Source organism: Stomoxys calcitrans, chromosome 3, assembly GCF_963082655.1.
Source record: "Stomoxys calcitrans chromosome 3, idStoCalc2.1, whole genome shotgun sequence".
NCBI lineage: Eukaryota > Metazoa > Arthropoda > Insecta > Diptera > Muscidae > Stomoxys > Stomoxys calcitrans.
The window spans coordinates 168,030,723-168,042,575 of NC_081554.1; the positions used below are offsets into that span (position 1 = coordinate 168,030,723).

At 29.9% G+C, this 11,853-nt stretch overlaps 1 protein-coding gene across 2 annotated transcripts in view; it reads left to right on the plus strand.

The window, feature by feature from the left end:
- LOC106088696 (uncharacterized) overlaps positions 1 to 10,648 on the plus strand; it is a 94,744-nt gene extending 84,096 nt beyond the window's left edge. For both annotated transcript variants that reach the window (XM_013254346.2, XM_013254347.2), the window contains exons 9-10: positions 3,381 to 3,482; positions 3,554 to 10,648. In XM_013254346.2, coding sequence (XP_013109800.2) covers positions 3,381 to 3,482; positions 3,554 to 3,706 — 255 coding nt within the window. In that variant the 3' untranslated portion in view covers positions 3,707 to 10,648. The remainder of the gene's footprint in view (positions 1 to 3,380; positions 3,483 to 3,553) is intronic.
- Positions 10,649 to 11,853: the final 1,205 nt, after the last annotated feature.

The window sequence follows — 11,853 nt, forward strand, 5'->3', positions numbered from 1 at the left end:
CGACTTATCGATATAGACTACAAACTTTTTTTCCGGTGTAAACATAAATGTTGGCTGTAACTTAAAATTCGCTAGAGGTGCGTACTGACCTTCGACTGTTAATTGCAATGAAGCCTTGGTTATCAAGCACCATCGATTTTTTCACTGATTTATCGATTGCACTACTCGTTTATCGGAAATCGTCAACCATTAACTAGCATGCATGTTGATTACGATTTATGTTCAATCGATGTGAAATATTGACAGTCAAAATCATTTTCTTCGAAAATCAATAATATCTTACATTTCGAACTACAAACGTCAATCGAAGACAGAAAACATTACTTAAAAAAGAATCTGTAATTTAAACCGATTATCGATTATCTGATGCTAATGTTCGTTTTAAATATTGATTAGGAAAGTTGCAGTTATTTTATGGTACATCGATTTTATTATTAAGTTATCATTTTTAGCATCAAATAGGACGTTTTTAAGAAAACATGTTAAAATACTGGGAACCGTGCAAAAATGGTCGATTATTAATGACTTGTAGTTCAAACGTGCTATCAGAGGAAAAGTATATTTTTATTATTGCAAATCGATTTTACAGCTCTGTTATTACTTATATTATTCCATTTTTTGAAATCTGATGTTACCAAATTTATTGCTTACTCGAATGCTGCTGCTGACGAAGTGGCTGAGCTTATCTATTTTAGCCCGCCAAGAAGCCTTTGAGTATCGGCATTTGTATCTTTTTTGGTACATTTTCATTACATATCGTTACATTTATTTCAGCGCCTTCTCGACCTTTATACAATTCATATGTGTTTTTAGACTACGAAAATGTTATGTCGTTTCCTTGTCAATCGATTTTGTGATAAATAGTAGGTTAAATAGCCACAACCAGGCGCTTAATGGGAAAATATCGGTTATCGAATATAATCGATTTTATTTTCATCCTAATTATCGACAAAAGATTGGTTATTTGATTCTAAATAGATTTTTCGATTGTAACACTCATTAGTCAAATCCGTAGTTGCCGCTATGAACCTCTTTATCAGAAAACATGTGTTATCGAAAATAATCGATGTAAGTTTTTCCTTATCATTGGCAAAAAATAAGTTTATTATAAGAACGTCTATCAATTTATCCATTTTCCCACTATAACACTCGTGTGTTCAAACCGTTATCGATTATCAGTTGCTGATAATTAATTCAAATACTTGAAAATCATGGATTAACAGTTTAGAAATAACTCTTCATATGATAAAGGAGAAAATAGTTTATTATTTCTTTGTAAATTAATGTCCTTACAAATAGGATCAAAAACTAGGCCATTAATCGAAAAATATCGGTTGTCGAATATAATAGATTTTAACTCGATTCTTCTTATTTTCGGTTCGGATATCGGGGGCCTTAATACAACTAGCGCTTTATAATTTCAACGTAATCGAATAATAAATACGACTTTTATAGACTTAAGACCCTAGAAACCCTGGAAAATCGGTTTATATGGCAGCTATATCTAAATATGATCAGATTTTGCTCGTTCACGAACTTAACCCGCGCATAGACAAAATACTTTGTAGGGTCTGCAATGGGTATTTCGATGTGTTTTAAACGGAATATACCTCCTTTCCTATGGAGGTGGATATAAAAATCCATGGAGTTTGTTGCTTGATCCTTTTTATTTTCTGCCTATAAAGAGAACTTGACAAATGCGATCAATGGTGGATGGTATACAAGAATCGGCCCTTCTGTTTTGACTTGAAATGAAAATTTTTAAAATTGGTACAAATCTGTTTTTTATTATGTTTTCGATAACGATTTAGCGAAAGCTAAGTTTAAAGTTGGAGGCCACCGTAGCGCAGAGGTTAGCATGTCCCCTTGACGCTGAACGCCTAAGTTCGAATCCTGGCGAGACCATCAGAAAAAAATATCAGTTGTGATCTTCCCCTTCTAATGCCGGCAAAATTTGTGAGGTACTATGCCATGTAAAATTCGTTCCAAAGAGGTGTCGCACTGCGGCACGCCGTTAGGACTCGGCTATAAAAAGGAGGCCCCTTATCATTGGGCTTAAACTTGAATCGGACTACAATCATTGATATGTGAGAAATTTACCCCTGCTCCTTAATGGAATTTTCATGGGCAAAATTTGTACTTCTTTTTGATTTTGCCATTATAAATATATAATAGTCTCTCCAAAGGCTATAAAAAGGAGGACCGTTATTGTTGATCTTAAACTTAAATCGGACAGCACTCTTTGATATGTGAGAAGTTTGCACCTGTTCCTTAGTGGAATGTTCATGGGCAAAATTTGCATTATTTGCAAGTTATCTCATGTTAATGTAACAATTTTAAAAATAAGTTCATAAACCAAAAAAATTTGTATTTTAATGATTTTTATTTTGTCGAATCGGAGCGCATTTTGAGAATGGAAACCGCTTCGCTCCGCGTTCCCGCTCCGTCAAAAATAGGCCTGCTCCACTCCGAATCCCTGTTACAGGTGGTATAACTTTCATTAAATACTAGCTGAAATTTAATTTGATACGAAAGCGCACTCAATCACGTATGCGGTAATTCGATTCCTGTTTTATTGATAATGATAATAGTTTTTACATCGATTTTTATTACCTCGCTTGGCAATCGGAAATCTTTAACAACTTTAAAAAAGTATCGGTTATTGATTTTTTGCTGCGAAAAATCGATTCAATTTCTGAAACTACTAACTGAAAAAAATAATTTAAAAATATCGGTTATCGATTGTTATCGGTTATCGAAATTTATCGGGTTTCAAAAATTATCGGTTATCGAAAGTTATCGTTATCGAAAGTTTTCGGTAATCGAAAGGTATTGGTTTTCGAAAGTTGTCGCTTATTAAAAGTGATCGTTATCGAAAGTTATCGGTAATCGAAATGTATCGGTTATCGAAAGTCAGTTTTCAAAAGTTATCGGTTATCGAAGCTACGATCAATAGCTTAATATTTGGAAATTACTTACCTGAAAAATAATCGATTTGGTAAAGCTAGTCGTTTTTACAATTTTATATGGTATGGCTTATATTTTTCTTCTACTTTGCTATGCAGGATAGTTTTTGGCTTGGTTCTTTCGATTTTTTCACATAGGTTTGCGTTTTTGGTATTATTATTAAATCTGCATGCGGTTCCAAAGTGTTTGCTAATACCTGTATTGTTTCTCTTTTGGCTATTTGGTTCAAGGTGTTCTAATGTTTTCCCCAAAAAATTCCCTTCTTAGTTTATGCCAGTTTTCTGTGTATGGCTAAACCCAAAAACATGCATCATGGCATAATTTCGTTCTTCACCTGTGCCATGAATGAGTTTGGAATTTTGTTTTACGATAATTTTGTTTTTTTTTTTTTATTATTATACATATAATTATAGGTTCGAGAAATACATGATCGCAGTAAACCAAATTGCTTTGAACTCTTTGCTTCGGGTGGAGCAGAAATCATTAAAGCATGTAAGACTGATTCGGAGGGCAAGGTAAGTGTGGGGTTTAGTTAAAAATTTTAAAATGTTAAAATTTTTTTAAAATTTACAACTTTTCTCTGTAGGTTGTTGAGGGTAAACATAGCGTATATCGCATGTCAGCAGCCACCGAGGAGGATCAACAGGAATGGATAAAACGTTTAACCCAATCGATAAGCCATAATCCATTCTATGATATTTTAGTACAAAGAAAGAAGAAAGCTTTAAGCAAGAGTTAGTATTAGCTTTACAACATCAACAACAACAAAAACAACACCAGGAACAACAATAACTTCTACAACAACATCAACATAGGGAGAACCACTGTAATAACCACCTTAGATGAAATAGCCACATCCTTAAGGATTATCATCAGCATCAACACCATTATCATTATCATAATCATCTCTAATTGGATTAATCACCCATATAGGAACTTGTAATTTATTATTATTTTTTTTTAATTAACATTGGAATCCATTTTTTTGTAACCACTCACCCCCTTCATCTTAGAATTTATAGTTAGTGTTTTTTTGTTACAAAAAATCCTTAAACGAACATGAAAAAAAGAAACAAACACAACAACAAAACCAAGTGCAAAAACCACATATTATTAAATGTATGTAATTATTATTATTATTACTATAATTATTTTAATATTAACATAATTATTATTACTATAGCTGCCTAGTTAAGTTGCATATGTGTATATCCTAATTGCCTTTGTTTTTGTAAAAGATTCAATTTATTTTTTTTTTAATTTTTATTTTTTAGGGATCTCATATGTAAAGATTTAAAAATTAGCAACAATGAAGAATTTTTGTTTTTTGTAAAGAACACAAAAGAATTCACAATAGGTGGAATTTAAGGATTTTGTTTTTATAAGAAAATTTGTAATGTAAGGTGTTTTGTTTATTTAATGGAAAAAATTCCAATCATTTTTAAAACATCTGCTTTTTCATTTTAATCTGTTTTCTTTAATTTTTGTATAAATTTTGTAACTTGTATGAAGTTTCCCATATTCTGTTATTTTTTTAAGTTAAGATATTCGCCGCAAGGTTTGCTGGGTTATAATACCATGATATAAGTATACGAATATATAAGAGGACCAAAATGACGATATTTCCTTCTAAGCCAAAAAGAGAGAAGTTAAATATCTGTCTTAGACTCATGCATTGTATTTAACTATTGAAGGTTTTGCATAGTTTTTTGACAAGTTTTGATTTCTATAGAACAGTGGCGGGCAAATACACACACACACTGGCGGGCAAATACACACACACTTCGACAAAATAAAAATCATATATTTGTGTATATGCACAGGAACATAAGCCCATGGGCTTGGAAATATTACGCACGCTAGCGCATGTGCCCAACACTTTGTTGAGTGTCCAGATCCAGGAACTCTGCGACTAAGATGGGATGCGTCCAGAGGGATCTGGGTCTGAGACGAGTGGGCCTGGCTGGACAGTTAAACAGGTGACGTGTGTCTTGTGGTCCCTGGTCACAATCGGGACATACATCCTGCACGTTGGCATCAATCCTTACTCTGCAGCGACCTCAATTCAACTTTTCCAAAAACATAAAAAAGTATAGCAAGTCATGTCTAATTCCTTGTAATGAAATAAGTACGAAATTTAGTACTACTTTTATCTTTACCCATTGTAATCTTTTCGAAAGTGACTGAAAGGTGTTTAGTTTTGATAGTTGTTATATTATGACTGCCAATACTTTCATTTGCCCATAAAGTATCAAAGTGTACCAAAATTCGTACCTAAGTGTACTAAATTTGGTACGAAAGTTTAGTACAAGGCACATTTTTTTTCCTAAACTTGTTTAGATAATTCCATACTTTTACAAAAATGAAAAATATAGCAAGCCATGTCTAATTCCTTTGACTGTAATGAAATAAGTACGAAATTTAGTACTATTAATACCTTTATTTTTTGTACTGTTTTCGAGAATGTCTTAAAGGCTTTTAGTTTTCATAGTTGTTCATATTGTGACTGCCAAATACTTTCATGCGCTCAAAAAGTACCAAAGTGTACCAAATTATGTACCAAAGTGCACTAAATTTGGTACCAAATTTTAGTACAAATTACATTATTTTCCTGAAAACGTTTAAAAAACTCGCAAACTTTTCCAAAAATGGACCAACATAAACAATATAGCAAGTCTTGTCTAATTCCGGTGGATGTAATGTAATAAGTACGAAATTTAGTACCACTTTTACCCATTGCACTCTTTTCGAAAGTGAATGATGAAAGACTAAGTTTTGATAGTTCTTTATATATTATGACTGCCAAATACTTTCATTTGCCCATAAAGTATCAAAGTGTACCAAATTTCGTACTTAAGTGCATTAAATTTGGAACCGAAGTTTAGTACAAGGCATGTTATATTCCTAAAAATGTTTAGAGAAATCCATACTTTTCCAAAAATGATCAAATATTAAAAAATTGCTATATTTTTCCATGTCTAGTTCCTTTGACTGTAATAAACAAAGCTACGAAATTTAGTACTACTGGCACCTTTATGTTTTGTACTATTTTCGAAAATGTGTTAAAGGCTTTTAGTTTTGATAATTGTTTACATTATGACTGCGAAATACTTTCATGCGCTCAAAAAGTATCAAAATGTACCAAATTATGTACTAAAGGGCACTAAATTTGGTACCAAATGTTAGTATAAGATACATTATTTTCCTAAAAACGTTTACAAAAGTCTCAACATTTTCCAAAAATGGACGAACATAAACATTATAGCAAGTCATGTCTAATTCCTATTCTAATGAAATAAGTACGAAATTAAGTACTATTGGCACCTTAATGTTATGTACTCTTTACGAAAATGTCTTAATTGCTTTTAGTTTTGATTGTTGTGTATATTATGAAAGCCAAATACTTTCATGCGCTCAAAAAGTATCAGAGTGTACCAAATTATGTATCAAAGTGTACTAAATTTGGTACCAAATGTAAGTATAAGATACATTTTTTTCCTAAAAACATTTACAAAACTAGCAACTTCTCCAAAAATGGAAAAAATTAAAAAATATAGCAGGTCATGTCTAATTCATTTGGCTTTCATGATATAAGTTCGAAATTTAGTACTATTGGCACCTTCTTCTATTGTACTCTTTTCGAAAATGTCTTAAAGACTTTAAGTTTTGATAGTTATTTATATTATCACTGCCAAATACTTCAATTTGCCTATAAAGTATCAAAGTGTACAAAACTATGTACCAAAGTGCACTAAATTTGGTACCAAATGTTAGTATAAGTTACATTATCTTCCTTAAAATGTTTACAAAACTCCCAACTTTTCCCAAAATGAACAAACCTAAAAAAAAAAAATAGCAAAACTTGTCTAATTCCATTGAGTGTATTGCAATAAGTACGAAATTTAGTACCATTGGCACATTTACAAATTGAATTCTTTTCGAAATTGTCTTAAAGGTCTTTAGTTTTGATAGTTGTTTACATTATGACTGTCAAGTACTTTTTTTTCGCACATAATGTATCAAAGGGTACCAAATTTGGGACTTATGTGTACTGAATTTGGTACCAAATTTTAGTAAAAAGTACATTATTTTCCTAAAATCGTTGAAAAAATTCCACACTATTCCAAAAATGAACAAATATAAAAATAATATAGCAAGTCATGTCTAATTAAGTTGAGTGGTGTAATGTAATAAGTACGAAATTTAGTACTACTTTATCTCTATCAATTGTACTCATTTCGAAAGTGACTGAAAGACTTTTAGTTTTGATAATTGTTTTTATATTATAACTGCCAAATAATTTTATGTGCACAAAAAGAAACAAATAGTACTAAATTTGGTACCAAGTGTACTAAATTTGTTACCAACTTTTAATAAAAGTTACGTAATTTTCCTCTAAATGTTTTAAAATAGCCAACTTTTCCAAAAATGAACAAATATAAAAAATTATAAAATTTTTCTGTCTAAATCTGTTGCCTTTAATGCAATAAGTACGAATTTTAGTACTATAAATATCTTTGTCTATTGTACTATTTCCAATCATGTTCTAAAGGGTTTAAGTTTTAACACTTGCTGGAACCCTGCCTGTAAAAATAACTTCAATCGGCCAAAAAATGCAAGGTGTACCAAATTTGGTACCAAAACGTACTAAATTTGGTAATTTCTTTTAGTACTAATTACGTTATTGTCCTACAAAGGTTTGAAAAAACTAATAAATAGCAATTAATGTCTAACTCTATTGTTTGCTTTTCAATAGGTACAAATTTTAGTACTATTGGAACATTAGCTTATTGAATTTTTTAATCGGAAATGCCATAAAGCATTTTATTTTTGATAGTTGTATTAATCCAGTCATTTGCATATAAAGCGTTCTAAAATTTTATCAAGTCTACAAAATTTGGCACCAAAGTGTACTAAATTTTACACAAAAGTGTACAAAATTATATATCAAGATGCACTATATATGGTACTAAAGTGTACTAAATTTGGTTCCAAAGTGTACTTAATTTGATACCAAAGTGTACTAAATTAATTATCGACGTGAACTTAATTAAATACCAATGTGTACTGTATTAAATACCAATGTTTACTAATAGGTCGATTATGGATTGCAACTCGACTACAGTCGATTTGCCAGGAGACAAAGCCACTATGTAAATATTATTATAAAGTTGGAAATTTTTTTGTCAATTTCATTCAATATAAGTATATTTAAAGTTCAGCTACTAAAGAATTTGTAAAAAAGTACGGAATTTTATACAAAAATTGAAATTTCTGTAACAATTTTGGGTGCTGGCAACGCAACTGAAGTTGGATTGCCATCCATAATCGACCCATAAATTTGGGTTCAAATCGTACTAAATTTGGTTCTAAATTGTACTGAATTTGGTTTCATAGTGTACTAAATTTGGTTCCAAGGGTACTAAATTTGGTACCGGAGTAAGTACTAAATTAAATACCATTGTGTACTAAATTAAATATTAAAGTGTACTACATTTAGTTTTAAATTGAACTAAATTTGTTTCAAAATTATGCTAAGTACCAATATGTACTAAATTAAATCAAAATTATGCTAAATACCAATATCTACTAAATTAAATACCAATGTGTAGTAAATTTAATACCATATGTGTACTAAATTTGGTTTCAAATTGTATTCAATTTCGTTTTAAATTATTCTAAATTTGATTCCAAAGTGTACTAAGTTAAGTACCAATGTGTACTAAGTAGTATATGTGCTAAATTTGGTTCTAAATAGTACTAAATTTGTGTCCAAATTGTACGAAATTTTATACATAAGGGCACGAAATTAAATATGCAGATGCACTATCAAGAACAATTTAGAACGAAATTTAGTACAATTTGAAACGAAATTTAGTACACATTGGTAATTTATTTAGTAGACATTGGTATTTAAGTTGATACACATTCGTATTTAACTTTGTACACATCGACATTTAATTTAGTACATATTGGTATTTAATTTGGTACATTTGGGAACTAAATTTAGTATAATTTAGAAACAAATGTAGTACAATTTGAAACCAAATTAAGTACACAATGGTACTTACCTTAGTACATATTGGTATTTAATGTAGTACACTTTGGTACCAAATTAGGTAAATAAAATTATATATGGTACTAAAATGCATTTAATTTGGTTCCAAAACGTACTAAAATTGATACATGTGTACTTAATTTGGTACCAAAGTCTACTAAATTAAATACCAATATGTACTAAGTTAAGTACTATTGTGTACTTAATTTGGTTTCAAATTGTACTACATCTATTTCGAAATTATACTAATTTATTTTTTAAAAATGTACCAAATTAAATACCAAGATGTACTAAATTAGATACCAATATGTACAAAATTAAGTACTATAGTGTTCTAAATTAAATACCAATGTGTACTAAATTTCGTTTTAAATTGTAATAAATTTCGTTCTAAATTTGGTTCCAAAGTGTACTAAATTAAGTACCAATGGTACTAAGTTAAGAAATAATGTGTACTAAATTTGTTACCAAAATATATTAAACTTGGTACCAAACTGTACAAAATTTGGTACCAAAGTGTTTAACATTTTATACAAAAGTGTACGAAATTGAATATCAAGATGCAGTATATATGGTACTAAAGTGTGATAAATTTTGTTCCAAAATTTATTAAAGTTGTTACAGGAGTGTACTTAATTTGGTACCAAAGTATACAAAATTAAATAGCAATATGTGCTAAATTAAATACCAATGTGTACTTAATTTGGTTCCAAAGTGAACTAAATTCTGCACCAATGAGTACTAAGTTTGGTGCCAATGTGTACAAAATTAAGTACCAATGTGTTCTAATTGATTTTGGTACCAAACTGTATTAAATTTGTTACCAAAGGGTATTTAATTCGATACCATAAGGTATTAAGTTTGGTTCCTAAATGAAGTACTAAATTTGTTACCAACTTTTATTAAACTTAGTACCAAAGGGTTCTAAATTTAGTACCAAAGTCTGCTAATTATGGTAGCAAGTTGTACTTAATTTCGTAAAGTTTTGTACCAAATTTGGTTTCAATTTGTACTAAATTTGCTATAAATTTGTACTAAATTTGCTACCAATTTGTACTAAATTTGCCACCAATTTGTACTAAATTTGCTACCAATTTGTACTAAATTTGCTACCAATTTGTACTAAATTTGCTACCAATTTCTACTAAATTTGTTAAAAAAAAGTGTTCTCAATTCGCGTCCAAAGTGTGCTAACGAGTACTAAACTTCGTATTAAAGTGTACTAAATGTAGCACGCTAAAAATAAATGATTTATCGAATATGATTTCCAAAATTTCCTATCTTTTTCTCAAACAAATCTTTATATCAAATGTTACAAGTAATGTCTTGTTGTTGTACCAGTGTCTTGTACACTGAGGCGGCGGCCCTTGCCTATGAAGGACTCCATCAGGTCAATCCGGTACGTACAACCGGCTGCCGTGGGATTGAGTGATATCTTGCTCTGTTCTCTGTAAGGCAATAAGTTCGCATTATGGTACTAAAAGCAGCCCTTGGCTATGAAGGACTCCATCAGGTCAATCCGGTACGTACAACCGGCTGCCATGAGATTGAGTGATATCTTGCTCTGTTCTCTGTAAGGCAAAGCGTATTGTATTCGTTTTTTATTATTATTATTTTTTTTTTTTTGAAAATGTTTTAAATTGAATTCTTTGAGTTTAAATGGCGCAACTGCCAAAAAGTTTACCATATGTATATGGTACCCAAAATTTAGTACAAAATAAGTAATTTGTCCATTCTGTATGAAACTTTGCACTGTCTAGAGGATTTTGCTGTTTGTGAAGGAATCCTAGAAAGTACTGAAATCGCTTTTGAGCGCTAGGAGCAAAAGTCTTTGACCAAATGTAATATTTATAAATAACCCAGCAAACTTTTTTGTATTCCTAAAACAAAAATTTTAATTTTATAGTTAAAAAAAAAAACAAAAAATCTCAAAAAATTTGAAGAATTGAAAATGCAAGGAAATAAGCTTAAAATTGGAATTTTATATGGTTTATTTAATGTCCTTTGTGTTTAGAGTTGAAAGTTAAAGTTTGATGTAACTTCCCCTTTAATTGCCTTGGGCGTAATTTTTTTCCTATTGCTGAATTGTTTTGCGTTTTTTTGTGTCTTTGTATAAATTTTTCTAAATTTATTTATTATTTTCTTCACCCCTCCCTACCTCTGTATGAGGTTATTTATGAATATATGTCCTTTTGAAAGGTTTCTGTTATTTTTTCTCTGTCCACCTTACAACCATAGATTGAAGGATTTCGTTTGATTAAATGTTTAAAATTGATTTATTACTCCATGCATATATCCATCTATACATATATAAATATTTGTCGTTTTTTTTTAGAATTCAATGTCGTCTCACCGTCATCATTATTATAAATATCTTATATCCATATACATATATGTAGAAACGATAGTTTATTTTTTTCGCTTTTATTTGGCACAAATTAGTTTAAATTAAATTAATTGCCAATTTTCTTTACTTGAATTGTTATGTCTTCTATATATATTCTCTTAAAAACAAACAAAAAAAACAAAAGTCGCTAATTGCAAGAAAAATGTAAAGTTGCTAAAAGAAAATAAAAACAAGAAAATATTATTTAAAAAAAAGTTTTTATTTGTTTTGATTTTATTTATAGTAAATTTAGGCTGTTTTTTTTTTTTTTTTGATTTTCCCAATTGTAATAAAATAATAGATCTGGAATAAAGAATTTTAAAACATTTTTTAATTTGAAATGGTTTGTATTTCAATACAACAATAATACAAGCATTAAGGTGAATGATTGGATTGAAGAAAGGTAAGTTTTAAAAATCTGGAGATCAATAATGCTATAAAT